This window comes from Denticeps clupeoides, chromosome 1 (assembly GCF_900700375.1).
Source record: "Denticeps clupeoides chromosome 1, fDenClu1.1, whole genome shotgun sequence".
NCBI classification, from domain to species: Eukaryota; Metazoa; Chordata; class Actinopteri; order Clupeiformes; family Denticipitidae; genus Denticeps; species Denticeps clupeoides.
The window spans coordinates 3,252,277-3,274,035 of NC_041707.1; the positions used below are offsets into that span (position 1 = coordinate 3,252,277).

General features: G+C 42.4%; 2 protein-coding genes and 1 long non-coding RNA gene across 4 annotated transcripts; all 3 read left to right on the forward strand.

The window, feature by feature from the left end:
- The first annotated feature begins 7,489 nt into the window (after positions 1 to 7,489).
- Positions 7,490 to 8,011, forward strand: LOC114789978 (uncharacterized). Its single transcript, XR_003749744.1, has 2 exons — positions 7,490 to 7,580; positions 7,916 to 8,011. It is a non-coding gene; the product is annotated as an uncharacterized LOC114789978 (long non-coding RNA).
- A 2,667-nt stretch (positions 8,012 to 10,678) lies between these two features.
- On the forward strand, positions 10,679 to 19,137 carry LOC114789815 (zinc finger protein 345-like). Of its 2 annotated transcripts, XR_003749733.1 has the most exons (3): positions 10,679 to 10,812; positions 11,337 to 12,631; positions 18,251 to 19,137. XR_003749733.1 is itself a non-coding variant. In XM_028979248.1 (2 exons), exon 2 carries the CDS (start codon positions 11,387 to 11,389, stop codon positions 12,536 to 12,538), a length of 1,152 nt encoding a protein of 383 aa, XP_028835081.1. In that variant the 5' UTR covers positions 10,679 to 10,812; positions 11,337 to 11,386; the 3' UTR covers positions 12,539 to 13,046. The 2 variants fall into 2 exon arrangements, 1 of the variants encoding a protein (XP_028835081.1); XM_028979248.1 differs by lacking the exon at positions 18,251 to 19,137 and having other exon boundaries at positions 11,337 to 13,046.
- Positions 15,624 to 19,134, forward strand: LOC114789697 (zinc finger protein 135-like). Its single transcript, XM_028979006.1, has 3 exons — positions 15,624 to 15,757; positions 16,284 to 17,349; positions 17,770 to 19,134. The coding sequence occupies exons 2-3, from the start codon at positions 16,334 to 16,336 to the stop codon at positions 18,155 to 18,157; spliced, it is 1,404 nt and encodes a 467-aa protein (XP_028834839.1). The 5' UTR covers positions 15,624 to 15,757; positions 16,284 to 16,333; the 3' UTR covers positions 18,158 to 19,134.
- Positions 19,138 to 21,759: the final 2,622 nt, after the last annotated feature.

Consider the following 21,759-nt stretch of genomic DNA (forward strand, 5'->3'; position numbering starts at 1 on the left):
ACTTGAGGATCCACACTGGAGAGAAGCCGTACCAGTGTACAGAGTGTGAGAGGAGTTTTTCACAAGAATCAAGCCTTAAATTACACCAGAAGATACATACGGGAGAGAGGCCGTACAAGTGCACAGAGTGTGGGAGGAGTTTTATACAAGAATCGAGTCTTAAAATACACCAGAGGAAGCATACTGGAGAGAAGCCCTACCAGTGCACAGAGTGTGGGAGGAGTTTTTCACAAACATCAAACCTTAAAATACACCAGAGGATCCATACTGGAGAGAAGCCCTACCAGTGTACAGAGTGTGGGAGGAGTTTTACACAAGTATCAGCCCTTAAAAATCACCAGATGATTCATACTGGAGAGAAGCCCTACCAGTGCACAGAGTGTGGGAGGAGTTTTTCACTAGCATCACACTTTCAAATACACCAGAGGAGACATACTGGAGAGAAGCCTTTCAAGTGTACAGAGTGTGGGAAGAGTTTTATACGAGAATCAAGCCTTAAAATACACCAGAGGATCCACACTGGAGAGAAGCCCTACCATTGTAGAGAGTGTGGGAGGAGCTTTACACAAGCATGTACCCTTAAAGTACACCAGAGGGTACATACTGGAGAGAAACCTTATGGCTGCTTATTTTGTTACAAAGCATTTACAACATCTTGGCACCTTAAAAAGCACCAGCTCATACATGCAGAAGAAAAAAACAGTGTGAGCTGAGCTTTTTAGACATTTAGCACCTTAAAGGTCCCGTGACATGAATATTAGTCCCCTAATACTGTATGTGAAGTCTGGTTCTGAAATTCAGCCTTGGTGCATAATTACTGCAACTTTTAGGGAGTCCTGTAATGCTACGATCCAGAATGCGATTTTTCTCTGTATGTAGCTCTAAATGCAACGGAGGAAGAGAGAGGTGGGACGAGGAGAGCGGCCTATAGGAGTTGAGGGAGCATTCAAGGAAATTGTGATCCACACCATTCACTAACCATAATGTTTGGCGCAGACAGGAAGTCGTGTCTTTGTGTGTGTGTGTGTGTTTTTTTTTTTGAACACTGGATTGTCAACAGTATAAATTTAAAATGTAAAATTAGAGACTATGTAAGATGAGGTAAACACATATGGTTGGTTGTGATGTACGATTAACTTTGTTAAAAAAAAATGTACCAATAAAATCCTTTTGGTTCCACCTCAGGTCCTTCTGAGTGTTTCTTTCACCTGTTGCAAAGAAAGCTTACCACAAAATGCAATGAACAGTTGCAATGAACATTATTACACCATCTCCTAAGTGGACTGCCAAGAGTCCCAACTGCATCTCTTACAGGCTGTCTCGCTGCCAAGATGGTCCACTGGCGTGCATGTGAAAGTGAAGTGATTGTCACACGTGATACACAGTGCATACAGTGAAATTTGTCCTCTGCATTTAACCCATCACCCTGAGTGAGCAGTGGGCAGCCATGACAGGTGCCCGGGGAGCAGTGTGTGGGGACGGTGTTTTGCTCAGTGGTACCTTGGCAGATCGGGATTCGAACCAGCAACCTTCTGATTGCGGGGCCGCTTCTTTAACCACTAGGCCACCACTGCCCCAGTAGCCCTAGGTAGAGGGGACCGTTGTGCAAGGTAACCGCTTGTGATTTTGGACGTCCCCTCTTCATTTGGCTGCCGAAGTGTTTCTCCTTTTTGTGTTTCCTACAGTGGAGTAGATCTTGACAATGCTGGAGAGGGTCAGGCAGGGTGCGCTGACCTTGATTTTGGCGGCCCCTCTCTGTCAAACCTTTCTGCAGAACCTGCTGGAGCAAGTCGGTAGTGGCCTAGTGGCTAACACACTCGCCTATGAACCAGAAGACCCAGGTTCAAACCCCACTTTCTACCATTGTGTCCCTGAGCAAGGCACTTAACCCTAAGTTGCTCCAGGGGGGGGACTATCCCTGTAACTACTGATTGGAAGTCGCTCTGGATAAGGGCATCTGATAAATGCTCTAAATGTAAAATGTAAATGTCGCTCATTTTCAACTATAAAGGTTTATTTGGCAGATATTTCAGCTTGTCCTGTTGGTATCGATGGGGTGTCACTAGGGGCTCACCCCCTTGCCACACATTTTCTGAAGGGTGTGCGACAGCTGAGGCCTGGGATCCTTCGGATCTCACCCTAGTTCTGGAGGCTTCATGTGGAGCTCCATTTAAGCTCATAGCATCAGTGGATATTAATGTGGTTTCCTTCAAAACTGCATTTCTGCTGGCACTGACTTCAGCCAGGTGAGTGGGCGACCTCCAGGCTCTCTCTGTTCACCCCAGATCTATGCAGTTTGTGCCTGGCGACACTATGGTTACATTCTAGCCAAATTTAACCTATATGCCTAAAGTTATGCCAAAGTCTTTCAGTTCTTTGGCTTTTTAGCTGCAGTCCTTTTCTCTGCCAACCTTTCACAATGGAGAGGAACCTTGATCTGCTCTGCTCAGTGCAAGCATTGCAAGCAGGCATTTTGTTCATGTCAGCACCTGTTTGTCTGCTTCGTGAAGCCAGCACAAGGCCAGCGTCTTTCACACTGGATTGTAGAGGCCAAGTGAAACATCAAGCCTTGTAATTATCCAGTGGCCCTCATTATTTTAACGAGGTTTAATAGAGAAATGCAACACAAACACACCAAACCATTTCAGGTAACTTACTTCATCCTCTAATACCTGTAACTTCAACATTTACCCTTCTAACCATGAACAGGGACAAGAGGTCGCGTTTTTTTTGACAGGCACCGTCAGATATCGTAACCGTGCTGCGAGTAGAAACAGTGGAGGGAAGAGGTGTTTGTTCCCTTCAATGTGTCACATTTAAATGTCAGATCATAAAACAAATTGAAATTTTAGTCAAAGACAACAAAAAAAGTCCAACATAAAATGCTTTTTAAAAGTGACAGATTTTATTATTAAGAAAGAGACAGGTCTGTTTATTGCTCTCAAAGTACACAATTATACACTCAATAATAAATTAATTCAGCTAACCATTGTCGTGTAGTATTATTTTGACATATTTTTACATTTCACTCTCAGACTACCTTCAGCCGGGAAACATTTTTTCCAGCTGCTTGTCTTCGTCTGTGATCTCACATTGTTCATCGTCTTTCGCTGCCCAGCGCAATCTGTAAAGATTGTCTGTAAAGATTCTCAGTCATCCAGGAGAATCTGTCTGAAAGTTGAGTCATTGCAACTGGACTTTCTTTCTTTATGGTAGAGACGTTTCAGTCTGTATCAACAGAACTTTGTCAATATGAGGGACGTTGGCTTGTGACCACAGAAGGAGCAACACCTCAGGGACAGAATCAGTGCTGTGCCTTCACCTTAAGGACAAAGGACACTCATTTCTGGACGAAAATGTTCAAATATTGAACAGAGAAGATAGGTGGTTTAAGAGATAAGTGGGGGAAGCTTTGAATGTGCAAATTAACAAACCTGCACTCAACAGAGGTGGAGGGCTCAGACACAACTTATTCTCCAACCATTTTTGCTTCACTTTCATCCATCCGCAGGAAAATCAGGCCCAATTCACACGTCCACCATTTAACGACCACTTAACATGGGGAAGGATGAGCTGCCAGAGCGGGGCTGTCACATCCACCCACCCCCTCCTCCTTATCGAGCCTATTCAAGGCAGGATTGAGGAGAAACCAACCTGGAGGATTAATTTGTCACAAGCCAACTTTCCTCTAATTGATAAAGTTCTGTGGATGCAGAATGAAACGTCTCTACATTAAAGAAAGAAAGTCCATTTGCCACGACTCAACTTTCAGACTGACGTGTGCAGCAGGACCGTGAAATACACACTGAGCGCTAAAACTCCGCCCCCAACGCCTGCTAAACTACTTTAGCTTCTATGCTAGCGGTGCAAGAGAAGAACAAAAGACGAAATGTTCAGAGTGCAGAACTAAAAAAAAAATGTAATAGTAGGTTGTGAATTCTAGTAGTGACATATCTTCAAAACAACGTGCTTTAAGGTTATTCTAGGTTGTTGTTCTAGGTTGTTTTGTACCGCTGTATTTGGTCGTTTGTAAAGGAAACTGTTTAAACCCGACTGGTTTTTCAGGAGAGTTTCTAGCAGACAAGTGAGAAAATTTGTTCACATTCTGGTCACTCGTAACACAGCGACGTCCCGAAAGGATTTGCTGCGTTCGACCTCTCCGATTGGCTCTGATGAAAAAGGAAGTACAAGCTGTCATTTGGTTGGCTGTCGTAGTAAATATTGTCCCGCCTCTTGGGACATGACGTCATACGTCCCCACACCTAATTGTTCCCGCATGAAATGGCGGAGAAGTAGAGAAGAATGCAGCAAGCTTGTTACGAATCCGACACGGATGCAGAACTACTTGTAAGATCAGTTTGAATCTATTTAATTTTCTTGTGCTACGTGTGTTTTGTGGGTTTAGATAAAGATGACAACTAAAGTGATATAAAAGATGTCATTTCCAGCATGTAGCATTAAGGAGGTTAATTTATCGCCACAGTCTTTAGAGAGTTTTTGTTTAATATTTTAAAAGCACAATTAGAAGACGCACTTATCCGGAATAACTTACAAACAGCAGTTTAAGGGATCTTTTCCCTTGAGCAACTCGGGTTTAAGTTTAGTCCTGCTTCAACAAAAGCATCTACTGCTCCGTGTTGCCTTTCAGGTAAAGATTAAGCCCTTTCACATCTTGTACACAACAAAAACGATTTAAAAATCACTTAAATGTGTTAGCAACAAACATCAGTGGCTCATTTAGTGATTTTCTGTTTTTGACTAAATAAATCAGCTAAATAAACTAGCTAACCCTTGCAGTACATTAACTTATTTTTGACATAAACTGTACATTACCTACAATAACCATGGTTTTTACATGTTTTTCTTGTTTCAGTTGCAGACCAAGATGGACATAAAGAGTCTGAAACTGAGTTTTATATAAAAATGGAAAAGAACCAAAAATACAAAGTGATGCATGCTGGAGGGAAGCCCTACCAGTGTACAGAGTGTGGGAGGACTTTTTCAGGAGAATCAAGCCTTAAAATTCACCAGAGGATCCATACTGGAGAGAAGCCCTACCAGTGTACAGAGTGTGGGAGGAGTTTTACACAAGCATCAAACCTTAAAACTCACCAGATGATCCATACTGGAGAGAAGCCCTACCAGTGCACAGAGTGTGGGAGGAGTTTTTCAGTAGCATCAAGCCTTAAAACTCACCAGATGATCCATATTGGAGAGAAGCCCTACCAGTGCACAGAGTGTGGGAGGAGTTTTAGAAAAGCATCTAAGCTTACAATACACCAGCGAAACCATACTGGAGAGAAGCCCTACCAGTGTACAGAGTGTGGGAGGAGTTTTTCAGAAGCATCAAGCCTTAGAAACCACCAAAAGATCCATACTGGAGAGAAGCCCTACCATTGTACAGAGTGTGGGAGGAGTTTTTCAGAAGCATCAAGCCTTAGAAACCACCAGAGGATCCATACTGGAGAGAAGCCCTACCAGTGCACAGAGTGTGGGAGGAGTTTTTCACAAGAATCAAGCCTTAAAAAACACCAGAGGATCCATACTGGAGAGAAGCCCTACCAGTGTACAGAGTGTGGGAGGAGTTTTTCAGAAGCATCAAGCCTTAAAACTCACCAGAGGATCCATACTGGAGAGAAGCCCTACCAGTGCACAGAGTGTGGGAAGAGTTTTTCACTAGCATCACACCTTCAAAAACACCAGAGGATCCATACTGGAGAGAAGCCCTACCAGTGCACAGAGTGTGGGAGGAGTTTTTCACAAGAATCAAGCCTTAAAAACCACCAGAGGATCCATACTGGAGAAAAGCCCTACCAGTGTACAGAGTGTGGGAGGAGTTTTTCAGAAGCATCAAGTCTTAAAAAACACCACAGGATCCATACTGGAGAGAAGCCCTATCATTGTACAGAGTGTGGGAGGAGTTTTTCACTAGAATCAATCCTTAAAAAACACCAGAGGGTACATACTGGAGAGAAACCTTATGGCTGCTTATTTTGTTACAAAACATTTACAACATCTTGGTACCTTAAAAAGCACCAGCTGATACATGCAGAAGGAAAAAACAGTGTGAGCTGAGCTTTTTAGACATTTAGCACTTTAAAGGTTCCATGACATGAATATTAGTCCCCTAATACTGTATGTGAAGTCTTGTTCTGAAATTCAGCTTTGGTGCATAATTACTAGGGGTGGGGGAAAAAATCGATACAGCATAGTATCGCGATATTTTGCATGGTGATATTGTATCGATACAGGGACACCAAATATCGATATTTTGTACACAAATTTAAATAAACAAATCAAACTGTTAGTACAATGATTAAAGCAATACATTTTTTACTCCACCGGGTGGTGCTGTTGGGCGTTTTCTTTAGTGAGGTCAGCAAAGGTGAGAGTCAGCGTGTGGGATGAATTCGGTAAAACAAAAATGGAGGCAGAGAAAGAGATTAGGAAAGCGCCGTCCGTGTTTAAGTCAAACGTCTGGATGTATTTTGGATTTTTTGACAAGGATGGGACAAAAAAGATGGATATGACACACACGATTTGCAAGGAGTGTCGTATGAAAGTAAAGTATTCTGGAAATACTACGAACATGAGGGCTCATCTCACCCGCCACCATCCTGAGATATTGTTAGCTGAGGACGGCAAAGCTAAACCAGCTCCACTGAAAAATCAACCAACGCTGGACACACTTAGCTTAACAAAACTACCTCCCAATTCAGAGCGAGCTAAGAGAATAACACAATCCATAACGTACTTCATGCAGACATTCCTTCACTGTCCAAATGTCTTTAACTGTTCTTTTAATGCATCAACAAACAGGTCATTTTGCTTATCTTAATTTAAGAGAACAGGTTTAATTTTATTGTCGTTTAACATTTTTATTTAGTTAATGCAAATCTACATTTTTAGTTTATTTTCATTTAACAGAGATTTACTTTAAAATTATTAAGCTGCTGAAGTTGCTGCATAACTTTTTGCAATTTATACTGTTCAAAGTACCTGTAATTCTATGTCAGTAACAGTTTGTCAGCAATAAAAATGATGAAAGTGAATGACTAAAGACTATTTTTGTAAGATTAAATGTATTTTGACAAAGTTTACCTTTATGGACATAATTTGCAGTTGGAAAAAAACGTGATTATCACAATATATCGTATCGCAATACTTAGCATATCGCAGAATGTTTAAAATCGCAATAATATTGTATCGTGAGTTAAATATCGTGATAATATCGTATCGTGGGGTCTCTGGTGATTCCCACCTCTAATAATTACTGCCACTTTTAGGCAGTCCCGTGATTCTATGCTCCAGAATGCGATTTTTGTGTGTCTGTAGCACTAAATGCAAAGGAGGAAGAGAGAGGCGGGACGAGGAGAGCGGCCTATAGGAGTTGAGGGAGCATTCAAGGAAATGATGTCATTGGTGAACACCATTCACCAACTACAATGTTTGGCGCAGACAGGAAGTCGTGTCTTTGTGTTTTTTTTTTTTTTTCAGAAAAAACTGATACAAATTTTTTGTACACTGGATTGTGAACGGTATTAATTCAAAATGTCAAATAAGAGACTATGTAAGATAAGGTAAAAGGAAAACATTCATCTAGACTCTTCTCCGTCTTGGCCCCTCGGTGGTGGAATGAACTTCCCCTCGAGGTCAGAACAGCTCAGTCACTGAGCACCTTCAAACGACAGCTCAAGACCTTCCTCTTTAAAGAATATTTAGATTAAATTGTAATTTTCTTGTTGTCAAACTTTGTGTACAGAATCTACAACAGAGTGAATTAAATAGATGTATTCATAGTTGGGGTCCTAGTGAACCGGAATTGATCTCTTCATCGATGGTAACTTGAAAGCACGTTGTAAGTCGCTCTGGATAAGGGCGTCTGCCAAATGGCGTAAATGTAAATGTAAATAAGGTAAAGACATATGGTTGGTTGCGATGTATGATTAACTTTGAAGAATGACGTGAAGCATAATAACGTTTACCAATAAAATCGTCTTGGTCCACCTCAGGTCCTGCTGAGTGTTTCTTTCACCTGCTGCAAAGAAAGCTTACCACAAAATGCAATGAACGGTGTTCCCACTGTTACACCATCTCCTAAGTGGACCGGCAAGAGTCCCAACTGCATCTCTTACAGGCTGTCTCGCTGCCAAGATGGTTGACTGGTGTGCATGTGCACTGTAGCCCTAGGTAGAGGGGACCGTTGTGCAAGGTAACCGCTTGTGATTTTGGACGTCCCCTCCTCTTTTGGCTGCCGAAGTGTTTTTCCTTTATGTGTTTCCTACAGTGGAGTAGATCTCGACAATGATAGAGAGGGTCAGGCAGGGTGCGCTGACCTTGATTTTGGCGGCCCCTCTCTGTCAAACCTTTCTGCAGAACCTGCTGGAGCAAGTCGGTAGTGGCCTAGTGGCTAACACACTCGCCTATGAACCAGAAGACCCAGGTTCAAACCCCACTTTCTACCATTGTGTCCCTGAGCAAAGCACTTAACCCTAAGTTGCTCCAGGGGGGGGACTATCCCTGTAACTACTGATTGGAAGTCGCTCTGGATAAGGGCATCTGATAAATGCTCTAAATGTAAAATGGGATCCTTCGGATCTCACCCTAGTTCTGGAGGCTTCATGTGGAGCTCCATTTAAGCTCATAGCATCAGTGGATATTAATGTGGTTTCCTTCAAAACTGCATTTCTGCTGGCACTGACTTCAGCCAGGTGAGTGGGCAACCTCCAGGCTCTCTCTGTTCACCCCAGATCTATGCAGTTTGTGCCTGGCGACACTATGGTTACATTATAGCCAAATTTAACCTATATGCCTAAAGTTATGCCAAAGTCTTTCAGTTCTTTGGCTTTTTAGCTGCAGTCCTTTTCTCTGCCAACCTTTCACAATGGAGAGGAACCTTGATCTGCTCTGCTCAGTGCAAGCATTGCAAGCAGGCATTTTGTTCATGTCAGCACCTGTTTGTCTGCTTCGTGAAGCCAGCACAAGGCCAGCGTCTTTCACACTGGATTGTAGAGGCCAAGTGTAACATCAAGCCTTGTAATTATCCAGTGGCCCTCATTATTTTAACGAGGTTTAATAGAGAAATGCAACACAAACACACCAAACCATTTCAGGTAACTTACTTCATCCTCTAATACCTGTAACTTCAACATTTACCCTTCTAACCATGAACAGGGACAAGAGGTCGCGTTTTTTTTGACAGGCACCGTCAGATATCGTAACCGTGCTGCGAGTAGAAACAGTGGAGGGAAGAGGTGTTTGTTCCCTTCAATGTGTCACATTTAAATGTCAGATCATAAAACAAATTGAAATTTTAGTCAAAGACAACAAAAAAAGTCCAACATAAAATGCTTTTTAAAAGTGACAGATTTTATTATTAAGAAAGAGACAGGTCTGTTTATTGCTCTCAAAGTACACAATTATACACTCAATAATAAATTAATTCAGCTAACCATTGTCGTGTAGTATTATTTTGACATATTTTTACATTTCACTCTCAGACTACCTTCAGCCGGGAAACATTTTTCCCAGCTGCTTGTCTTCGTCTGTGATCTCACATTGTTCATCGTCTTTCGCTGCCCAGCGCAATCTAGGGTGACATGTCTGTAAAGATTCTCAGTCATCCAGGAGAATCTGTCTGAAAGTTGAGTCATTGCAACTGGACTTTCTTTCTTTATGGTAGAGACGTTTCAGTCTGTATCAACAGATACAGTCAATATGAGGGACGTTGGCTTGTGACCACAGAAGGAGCAACACCTCAGGGACAGAATCAGTGCTGTGCCTTCACCTTAAGGACAAAGGACACTCATTTCTGGACGAAAATGTTCAAATATTGAACAGAGAAGATAGGTGGTTTAAGAGATAAGTGGGGGAAGCTTTGAATGTGCAAATTAACAAACCTGCACTCAACAGAGGTGGAGGGCTCAGACACAACTTATTCTCCAACCATTTTTGCTTCACTTTCATCCATCCGCAGGAAAATCAGGCCCAATTCACACGTCCACCATTTAACGACCACTTAACATGGGGAAGGATGAGCTGCCAGGGCGGGGCTGTCACATCCACCCACCCCCTCCTCCTTATCGAGCCTATTCAAGGCAGGATTGAGGAGAAACCAACCTGGAGGATTAATTTGTCACAAGCCAACTTCCCTCTAATTGATAAAGTTCTGTGGATGCAGAATGAAACGTCTCTACATTAAAGAAAGAAAGTCCAATTGCCACGACTCAACTTTCAGACTGACGTGTGCAGCAGGACCGTGAAATACACACTGAGCGCTAAAACTCCGCCCCCAACGCCTGCTAAACTACTTTAGCTTCTATGCTAGCGGTGCAAGAGAAGAACAAAAGACGAAATGTTCAGAGTGCAGAACTAAAAAAAAAATGTAATAGTAGGTTGTGAATTCTAGTAGTGACATATCTTCAAAACAACGTGCTTTAAGGTTGTTCTAGGTTGTTGTTCTAGGTTGTTTTGTACCGCTGTATTTGGTCGTTTGTAAAGGAAACTGTTTAAACCCGACTGGTTTTTCAGGAGAGTTTCTAGCAGACAAGTGAGAAAATTTGTTCACATTCTGGTCACTCGTAACACAGCGACGTCCCGAAAGGATTTGCTGCGTTCGACTTCTCCGATTGGCTCTGATGAAAAAGGAAGTACAAGCTGTCATTTGGTTGGCTGTCGTAGTAAATATTGTCCCGCCTCTTGGGACATGACGTCATACGTCCCCACACCTAATTGTTCCCGCATGAAATGGCGGAGAAGTAGAGAAGAATGCAGCAAGCTTGTTACGAATCCGACACGGATGCAGAACTACTTGTAAGATCAGTTTGAATCTATTTAATTTTCTTGTGCTACGTGTGTTTTGTGGGTTTAGATAAAGATGACAACTAAAGTGATATAAAAGATGTCATTTCCAGCATGTAGCATTAAGGAGGTTAATTTATCGCCACAGTCTTTAGAGAGTTTTTGTTCAATATTTTAAAAGCACAATTAGAAGACGCACTTATCCGGAGTAACTTACAAACAGCAGTTTAAGGGATATTTTCCCTTGAGCAACTCGGGTTAAGTTTAGTCCTGCTTCAACAAAAGCATCTACTGCTCCGTGTTGCCTTTCAGGTAAAGATTAAGCCCTTTCACATCTTGTACACAACAAAAACGATTTAAAAATCACTTAAATGTTTTAGCAACAAACATCAGTGACTCATTTTGTGATTTTCTGTTTTTGACTAAATAAATCAGCTAAATAAACTAGCTAACCCTTGCAGTACATTAACTTATTTTTGACATAAACTGTACATTACCTACAATAACCATGGTTTTACATGTTTTTCTTGTTTCAGTTGCAGACCAAGATGGACATAAAGAGTCTGAAACTGAGTTTTATATAAAAATGGAAAAGAACCAAAAATACAAAGTGATGCATGCTGGAGGGAAGCCCTACCAGTGTACAGAGTGTGGGAGGACTTTTTCAGGAGAATCAAGCCTTAAAATTCACCAGAGGATCCATACTGGAGAGAAGCCCTACCAGTGTACAGAGTGTGGGAGGAGTTTTACACAAGCATCAAACCTTAAAACTCACCAGATGATCCATACTGGAGAGAAGCCCTACCAGTGTACAGAGTGTGGGAGGAGTTTTTCAGTAGCATCAAGCCTTAAAACTCACCAGATGATCCATATTGGAGAGAAGCCCTACCAGTGCACAGAGTGTGGGAGGAGTTTTAGAAAAGCATCTAAGCTTACAATACACCAGCGAAACCATACTGGAGAGAAGCCCTACCAGTGTACAGAGTGTGGGAGGAGTTTTTCAGAAGCATCAAGCCTTAGAAACCACCAAAAGATCCATACTGGAGAGAAGCCCTACCATTGTACAGAGTGTGGGAGGAGTTTTTCAGAAGCATCAAGCCTTAGAAACCACCAGAGGATCCATACTGGAGAGAAGCCCTACCAGTGCACAGAGTGTGGGAGGAGTTTTTCACAAGAATCAAGCCTTAAAAAACACCAGAGGATCCATACTGGAGAGAAGCCCTACCAGTGTACAGAGTGTGGGAGGAGTTTTTCAGTAGCATCAAGCCTTAAAACTCACCAGAGGATCCATACTGGAGAGAAGCCCTACCAGTGCACAGAGTGTGGGAAGAGTTTTTCACTAGCATCACACCTTCAAAAACACCAGAGGATCCATACTGGAGAGAAGCCCTACCAGTGCACAGAGTGTGGGAGGAGTTTTTCACAAGAATCAAGCCTTAAAAACCACCAGAGGATCCATACTGGAGAAAAGCCCTACCAGTGTACAGAGTGTGGGAGGAGTTTTTCAGAAGCATCAAGTCTTAAAAAACACCACAGGATCCATACTGGAGAGAAGCCCTATCATTGTACAGAGTGTGGGAGGAGTTTTTCACTAGAATCAAGCCTTAAAAACCACCAGTGGATCCATACTGGAGAGAAACCTTATGGCTGCTTATTTTGTTACAAAACATTTACAACATCTTGGTACCTTAAAAAGCACCAGCTGATACATGCAGAAGGAAAAAACAGTGTGAGCTGAGCTTTTTAGACATTTAGCACTTTAAAGGTTCCATGACATGAATATTAGTCCCCTAATACTGTATGTGAAGTCTCGTTCTGAAATTCAGCTTTGGTGCATAATTACAGCCACTGTTAGGCAGTCCCGTGATTCTATGCTCCAGAATGCGATTTTTGTGTGTCTGTAGCACTAAATGCAAAGGAGGAAGAGAGAGGCGGGACGAGGAGAGGGGCCTATAGGAGTTGAGGGAGCATTCAAGGAAATGATGTCATTGGTGAACACCATTCACCAACTACAATGTTTGGCGCAGACAGGAAGTCGTGTCTTTGTGGGTTTTTTTTTTTTTTCAGAAAAAAATGATACAAATTTTTTGTACACTGGATTGTGAACGGTATTAATTCAAAATGTCAAATAAGAGACTATGTAAGATAAGGTAAAGACATATGGTTGGTTGCGATGTATGATTAACTTTGAAGAATGACGTGAAGCATAATAACGTTTACCAATAAAATCGTCTTGGTCCACCTCAGGTCCTGCTGAGTGTTTCTTTCACCTGCTGCAAAGAAAGCTTACCACAAAATGCAATGAACACTGTTACACCATCTCCTAAGTGGACTGGCAAGAGTCCCAACTGCATCTCTTACAGGCTGTCTCGCTGCCAAGATGGTCCACTGGCGTGCATGTGAAAGTGAAGTGATTGTCACACGTGATACACAGTGCACACAGTGAAATTTGTCCTCTGCATTTAACCCATCACCCTGAGTGAGCAGTGGGCAGCCATGACAGGTGCCCGGGGAGCAGTGTGTGGGGACGGTGCTTTGCTCAGTGGTACCTTGGCAGATCGGGATTCGAACCAGCAACCTTCTTATTGCAGGGCCGCTTCTTTAACCACTAGGCCACCACTGCCCCAGTAGCCCTAGGTAGAGGGGACCGTTGTGCAAGGTAACCGCTTGTGATTTTGGACGTCCCCTCTTCATTTGGCTGCCGAAGTGTTTCTCCTTTTTGTGTTTCCTACAGTGGAGTAGATCTTGACAATGCTGGAGAGGGTCAGGCAGGGTGCGCTGACCTTGATTTTGGCGGCCCCTCTCTGTCAAACCTTTCTGCAGAACCTGCTGGAGCAAGTCGGTAGTGGCCTAGTGGCTAATACACTCGCCTATGAACCAGAAGACCCAGGTTCAAACCCCACTTTCTACCATTGTGTCCCTGAGCAAGGCAGTTAACCCTAAATTGCTCCAGGGGGGGACTGTCCCTGTAACTACTGATTGGAAGTCGCTCTGGACTTTATGCCAAAGTCTTTCAGTTCTTTGGCTTTTTAGCTGCAGTCCTTTTCTCTGCCAACCTTTCACAATGGAGAGGAACCTTGATCTGCTCTGCTCAGTGCAAGCATTGCAAGCAGGCATTTTGTTCATGTCAGCACCTGTTTGTCTGCTTCGTGAAGCCAGCACAAGGCCAGCGTCTTTCACACTGGATTGTAGAGGCCAAGTGAAACATCAAGCCTTGTAATTATCCAGTGGCCCTCATTATTTTAACGAGGTTTCATAGAGAAATGCAACACAAACACACCAAACCATTTCAGGTAACTTACTTCATCCTCTAATACCTGTAACTTCAACATTTACCCTTCTAACCATGAACAGGGACAAGAGGTCGCGTTTTTTTTGACAGGCACCGTCAGATATCGTAACCGTGCTGCGAGTAGAAACAGTGGAGGGAAGAGGTGTTTGTTCCCTTCAATGTGTCATAAAACAAATTGAAATTTTAGTCAAAGACAACACAAGTTCAACATAAAATGCTTTTTAAAAGTGATAGATTTTATTATTAAGAAAGAGACAGGTCTGTTTATTGCTCTCAAAGTACACAATTATACACTCAATAATAAATTAATTCAGCTAACCATTGTCGTGTAGTACATTACATTTCACTCTCAGACTACCTTCAGCCGGGAAACATTTTTTCCAGCTGCTTGTCTTCGTCTGTGATCTCACGTTGTTCACCGTCTTTCGCTGCCCAGCGCAATCTAGGGTGACATGTCTGTAAAGATTCTCAGTCATCCAGGAGAATCTGTCTGAAAGTTGAGTCATTGCAACTGGACTTTCTTTCTTTATGGTAGAGACGTTTCAGTCTGTATCAACAGAACTTTGTCAATATGAGGGACGTTGGCTTGTGACCACAGAAGGAGCAACACCTCAGGGACAGAATCAGTGCTGTGCCTTCACCTTAAGGACAAAGGACACTCATTTCTGGACGAAAATGTTCAAATATTGAACAGAGAAGATAGGTGGTTTAAGAGATAAGTGGGGGAAGCTTTGAATGTGCAAATTAACAAACCTGCACTCAACAGAGGTGGAGGGCTCAGACACAACTTATTCTCCAACCATTTTTGCTTCACTTTCATCCATCCGCAGGAAAATCAGGCCCAATTCACACGTCCACCATTTAACGACCACTTAACATGGGGAAGGATGAGCTGCCAGAGCGGGGCTGTCACATCCACCCACCCCCCTCCTCCTTATCGAGCCTATTCAAGGCAGGATTGAGGAGAAACCAACCTGGAGGATTAATTTGTCACAAGCCAACTTCCCTCTAATTGATAAAGTTCTGTGGATGCAGAATGAAACGTCTCTACATTAAAGAAAGAAAGTCCAATTGCCACGACTCAACTTTCAGACTGACGTGTGCAGCAGGACCGTGAAATACACACTGAGCGCTAAAACTCCGCCCCCAACGCCTGCTAAACTACTTTAGCTTCTATGCTAGCGCTGCAAGAGAAGTACAAAAGACGAAATGTTCAGAGTGCAGAACTAAAAAAAATGTAATAGTAGGTTGTGAATTCTAGTAGTGACATATCTTCAAAACAACGTGCTTTAAGGTTGTTCTAGGTTGTTGTTCTAGGTTGTTTTGTACCGCTGTATTTGGTCGTTTGTAAAGGAAACTGTTTAAACCCGACTGGTTTTTCAGGAGAGTTTCTAGCAGACAAGTGAGAAAATTTGTTCACATTCTGGTCACTCGTAACACAGCGACGTCCCGAAAGGATTTGCTGCGTTCGACCTCTCCGATTGGCTCTGATGAAAAAGGAAGTACAAGCTGTCATTTGGTTGGCTGTCGTAGTAAATATTGTCCCGCCTCTTGGGACATGACGTCATACGTCCCCACACCTAATTGTTCCCGCATGAAATGGCGGAGAAGTAGAGAAGAATGCAGCAAGCTTGTTACGAATCCGACACGGATGCAGAACTACTTGTAAGATCAGTTTGAATCTATTTAATTTTCTTGTGCTACGTGTGTTTTGTGGGTTTAGATAAAGATGACAACTAAAGTGATATAAAAGATGTCATTTCCAGCATGTAGCATTAAGGAGGTTAATTTATCGCCACAGTCTTTAGAGAGTTTTTGTTTAATATTTTAAAAGCACAATTAGAAGACGCACTTATCCGGAATAACTTACAAACAGCAGTTTAAGGGATCTTTTCCCTTGAGCAACTCGGGTTTAAGTTTAGTCCTGCTTCAACAAAAGCATCTACTGCTCCGTGTTGCCTTTCAGGTAAAGATTAAGCCCTTTCACATCTTGTACACAACAAAAACGATTTAAAAATCACTTAAATGTGTTAGCAACAAACATCAGTGGCTCATTTTGTGATTTTCTGTTTTTGACTAAATAAATCAGCTAAATAAACTAGCTAACCCTTGCAGTACATTAACTTATTTTTGACATAAACTGTACATTACCTACAATAACCATGGTTTTTACATGTTTTTCTTGTTTCAGTTGCAGACCAAGATGGACATAAAGAGTCTGAAACTGAGTTTTATATAAAAATGGAAAAGAACCAAAAATACAAAGTGATGCATGCTGGAGGGAAGCCCTACCAGTGTACAGAGTGTGGGAGGACTTTTTCAGGAGAATCAAGCCTTAAAATTCACCAGAGGATCCATACTGGAGAGAAGCCCTACCAGTGTACAGAGTGTGGGAGGAGTTTTTCAGAAGCATCAAGTTTTAGAAACCACCAAAAGATCCATACTGGAGAGAAGCCCTACCAGTGTACAGAGTGTGGGAGGAGTTTTACAAAAGCATCTCAGCTTAAAATACACCAGCGAATCCATACTGGAGAGAAGCCCTACCAGTGTACAGAGTGTGGGAGGAGTTTTTCAGAAGCATCAAGTTTTAGAAACCACCAAAAGATCCATACTGGAGAGAAGCCCTACCAGTGCACAGAGTGTGGGAGGAGTTTTTCACAAGAATCAAACCTTAAAAAACACCAAAAGATCCATACTGGAGAGAAGCCCTACCAGTGTACAGAGTGTGGGAGGAGTTTTTCAGAATCATCAAGCCTTAGAAACCACCAGAGGATCCATACTGGAGAGAAGCCCTACCAGTGCACAGAGTGTGGGAGGAGTTTTTCACAAGAATCAAACCTTAAAAAACACCAGAGGATCCATACTGGAGAGAAGCCCTACCAGTGTACAGAGTGTGGGAGGAGTTTTTCAGAAGCATCAAGCCTTAGAAACCACCAGAGGATCCATACTGGAGAGAAGCCCTACCAGTGCACAGAGTGTGGGAGGAGTTTTTCAGAAGCATCAAGCCTTAGAAACCACCAGAGGATCCATACTGGAGAGAAGCCCTACCAGTGTACAGAGTGTGGGAGGAGTTTTTCAGAATCATCAAGCCTTAAAACTCACCAGAGGATCCATACTGGAGAGAAGCCCTACCAGTGCACAGAGTGTGGGAGGAGTTTTTCAGAATCATCAAGCCTTAAAACTCACCAGAGGATCCATACTGGAGAGAAGCCCTACCAGTGTACAGAGTGTGGGAGGAGTTTTACAAAAGCATCTCAGCTTAAAATACACCAGCGAATCCATACTGGAGAGAAGCCCTACCAGTGTACAGAGTGTGGGAGGAGTTTTACACAAGCATCAAGCCTTAAAACTCACCAGATGATCCATACTGGAGAGAAGCCCTACCAGTGTACAGAGTGTGGGAGGAGTTTTTCAGAAGCATCAAGTTTTAGAAACCACCAAAAGATCCATACTGGAGAGAAGCCCTACCAGTGTACAGAGTGTGGGAGGAGTTTTACAAAAGCATCTCAGCTTAAAATACACCAGCGAATCCATACTGGAGAGAAGCCCTACCAGTGTACAGAGTGTGGGAGGAGTTTTTCAGAAGCATCAAGTTTTAGAAACCACCAAAAGATCCATACTGGAGAGAAGCCCTACCAGTGTACAGAGTGTGGGAGGAGTTTTTCAGAAGCATCAAGCCTTAGAAACCACCAGAGGATCCATACTGGAGAGAAGCCCTACCAGTGCACAGAGTGTGGGAGGAGTTTTTCACAAGAATCAAACCTTAAAAAACACCAGAGGATCCATACTGGAGAGAAGCCCTACCAGTGCACAGAGTGTGGGAGGAGTTTTTCACTAGCATCACACCTTCAAAAACACCAGAGGATCCATACTGGAGAGAAGCCCTACCAGTGCACAGAGTGTGGGAGGAGTTTTTCACAAGAATCAAGCCTTAAAAACCACCAGTGGATCCATACTGGAGAGAAACCTTATGGCTGCGTATTTTGTTACAAAACATTTACAACATCTTGGTACCTTAAAAAGCACCAGCTGATACATGCAGAAGGAAAAAACAGTGTGAGCTGAGCTTTTTAGACATTTAGCACTTTAAAGGTTCCATGACATGAATATTAGTCCCCTAATACTGTATGTGAAGTCTCGTTCTGAAATTCAGCTTTGGTGCATAATTACTAGGGGTGGGGGAAAAAATCGATACAGCATAGTATCGCGATATTTTGCATGGTGATATTGTATCGATACAGGGACACCAAATATCGATATTTTGTACACAAATTTAAATAAACAAATCAAACTGTTAGTACAATGATTAAAGCAATACATTTTTTACTCCACCGGGTGGTGCTGTTGGGCGTTTTCTTTAGTGAGGTCAGCAAAGGTGAGAGTCAGCGTGTGGGATGAATTCGGTAAAACAAAAATGGAGGCAGAGAAAGAGATTAGGAAAGCGCCGTCCGTGTTTAAGTCAAACGTCTGGATGTATTTTGGATTTTTTGACAAGGATGGGACAAAAAAGATGGATATGACACACACGATTTGCAAGGAGTGTCGTATGAAAGTAAAGTATTCTGGAAATACTACGAACATGAGGGCTCATCTCACCCGCCACCATCCTGAGATATTGTTAGCTGAGGACGGCAAAGCTAAACCAGCTCCACTGAAAAATCAACCAACGCTGGACACACTTAGCTTAACAAAACTACCTCCCAATTCAGAGCGAGCTAAGAGAATAACACAATCCATAACGTACTTCATGCAGACATTCCTTCACTGTCCAAATGTCTTTAACTGTTCTTTTAATGCATCAACAAACAGGTCATTTTGCTTATCTTAATTTAAGAGAACAGGTTTAATTTTATTGTCGTTTAACATTTTTATTTAGTTAATGCAAATCTACATTTTTAGTTTATTTTCATTTAACAGAGATTTACTTTAAAATTATTAAGCTGCTGAAGTTGCTGCATAACTTTTTGCAATTTATACTGTTCAAAGTACCTGTAATTCTATGTCAGTAACAGTTTGTCAGCAATAAAAATGATGAAAGTGAATGACTAAAGACTATTTTTGTAAGATTAAATGTATTTTGACAAAGTTTACCTTTATGGACATAATTTGCAGTTGGAAAAAAACGTGATTATCACAATATATCGTATCGCAATACTTAGCATATCGCAGAATGTTTAAAATCGCAATAATATTGTATCGTGAGTTAAATATCGTGATAATATCGTATCGTGGGGTCTCTGGTGATTCCCACCTCTAATAATTACTGCCACTTTTAGGCAGTCCCGTGATTCTATGCTCCAGAATGCGATTTTTGTGTGTCTGTAGCACTAAATGCAAAGGAGGAAGAGAGAGGCGGGACGAGGAGAGCGGCCTATAGGAGTTGAGGGAGCATTCAAGGAAATGATGTCATTGGTGAACACCATTCACCAACTACAATGTTTGGCGCAGACAGGAAGTCGTGTCTTTGTGTTTTTTTTTTTTTTTCAGAAAAAACTGATACAAATTTTTTGTACACTGGATTGTGAACGGTATTAATTCAAAATGTCAAATAAGAGACTATGTAAGATAAGGTAAAAGGAAAACATTCATCTAGACTCTTCTCCGTCTTGGCCCCTCGGTGGTGGAATGAACTTCCCCTCGAGGTCAGAACAGCTCAGTCACTGAGCACCTTCAAACGACAGCTCAAGACCTTCCTCTTTAAAGAATATTTAGATTAAATTGTAATTTTCTTGTTGTCAAACTTTGTGTACAGAATCTACAACAGAGTGAATTAAATAGATGTATTCATAGTTGGGGTCCTAGTGAACCGGAATTGATCTCTTCATCGATGGTAACTTGAAAGCACGTTGTAAGTCGCTCTGGATAAGGGCGTCTGCCAAATGGCGTAAATGTAAATGTAAATAAGGTAAAGACATATGGTTGGTTGCGATGTATGATTAACTTTGAAGAATGACATGAAGCATAATAACGTTTACCAATAAAATCGTCTTGGTCCACCTCAGGTCCTGCTGAGTGTTTCTTTCACCTGCTGCAAAGAAAGCTTACCACAAAATGCAATGAACGGTGTTCCCACTGTTACACCATCTCCTAAGAGGACCGGCAAGAGTCCCAACTGCATCTCTTACAGGCTGTCTCGCTGCCAAGATGGTTGACTGGTGTGCATGTGCACTGTAGCCCTAGGTAGAGGGGACCGTTGTGCAAGGTAACCGCTTGTGATTTTGGACGTCCCCTCCTCTTTTGGCTGCCGAAGTGTTTTTCCTTTATGTGTTTCCTACAGTGGAGTAGATCTCGACAATGATAGAGAGGGTCAGGCAGGGTGCGCTGACCTTGATTTTGGCGGCCCCTCTCTGTCAAACCTTTCTGCAGAACCTGCTGGAGCAAGTCGGTAGTGGCCTAGTGGCTAACACACTCGCCTATGAACCAGAAGACCCAGGTTCAAACCCCACTTTCTACCATTGTGTCCCTGAGCAAAGCACTTAACCCTAAGTTGCTCCAAGGGGGGGGACTATCCCTGTAACTACTGATTGGAAGTCGCTCTGGATAAGGGCATCTGATAAATGCTCTAAATGTAAAATGGGATCCTTCGGATCTCACCCTAGTTCTGGAGGCTTCATGTGGAGCTCCATTTAAGCTCATAGCATCAGTGGATATTAATGTGGTTTCCTTCAAAACTGCATTTCTGCTGGCACTGACTTCAGCCAGGTGAGTGGGCGACCTCCAGGCTCTCTCTGTTCACCCCAGATCTATGCAGTTTGTGCCTGGCGACACTATGGTTACATTCTAGCCAAATTTAACCTATATGCCTAAAGTTATGCCAAAGTCTTTCAGTTCTTTGGCTTTTTAGCTGCAGTCCTTTTCTCTGCCAACCTTTCACAATGGAGAGGAACCTTGATCTGCTCTGCTCAGTGCAAGCATTGCAAGCAGGCATTTTGTTCATGTCAGCACCTGTTTGTCTGCTTTGTGAAGCCAGCACAAGGCCAGCGTCTTTCACACTGGATTGTAGAGGCCAAGTGAAACATCAAGCCTTGTAATTATCCAGTGGCCCTCATTATTTTAACGAGGTTTCATAGAGAAATGCAACACAAACACACCAAACCATTTCAGGTAACTTACTTCATCCTCTAATACCTGTAACTTCAACATTTACCCTTCTAACCATGAACAGGGACAAGAGGTCGCGTTTTTTTTGACAGGCACCGTCAGATATCGTAACCGTGCTGCGAGTAGAAACAGTGGAGGGAAGAGGTGTTTGTTCCCTTCAATGTGTCACATTTAAATGTCAGATCATAAAACAAATTGAAATTTTAGTCAAAGACAACACAAGTCCAACATAAAATGCTTTTTAAAAGTGACAGATTTTATTATTAAGAAAGAGACAGGTCTGTTTATTGCTCTCAAAGTACACAATTATACACTCAATAATAAATTAATTCAGCTAACCATTGTCGTGTAGTATTATTTTGACATATTTTTACATTTCACTCTCAGACTACCTTCAGCCGGGAAACATTTTTCCCAGCTGCTTGTCTTCGTCTGTGATCTCACGTTGTTCATCGTCTTTCGCTGCCCAGCGCAATCTAGGGTGACATGTCTGTAAAGATTCTCAGTCATCCAGGAGAATTTGTCTGAAAGTTGAGAAAGTTGAGGGTGGTAGTAGCCTAGTGGGT

Bases quoted from the DNA above. Each gene is read 5' to 3' on its own strand.
- LOC114789815 (XM_028979248.1), top strand. From the start codon at position 11,387: ATGGAAAAGAACCAAAAATACAAAGTGATGCATGCTGGAGGGAAGCCC.
- LOC114789697 (XM_028979006.1), top strand. From the start codon at position 16,334: ATGGAAAAGAACCAAAAATACAAAGTGATGCATGCTGGAGGGAAGCCC. The intron at 17,350-17,769 runs GCTTAAAATACA...AGAAGCATCAAG, and splicing joins AGTTTTACAAAAGCATCTCA to CCTTAGAAACCACCAGAGGA.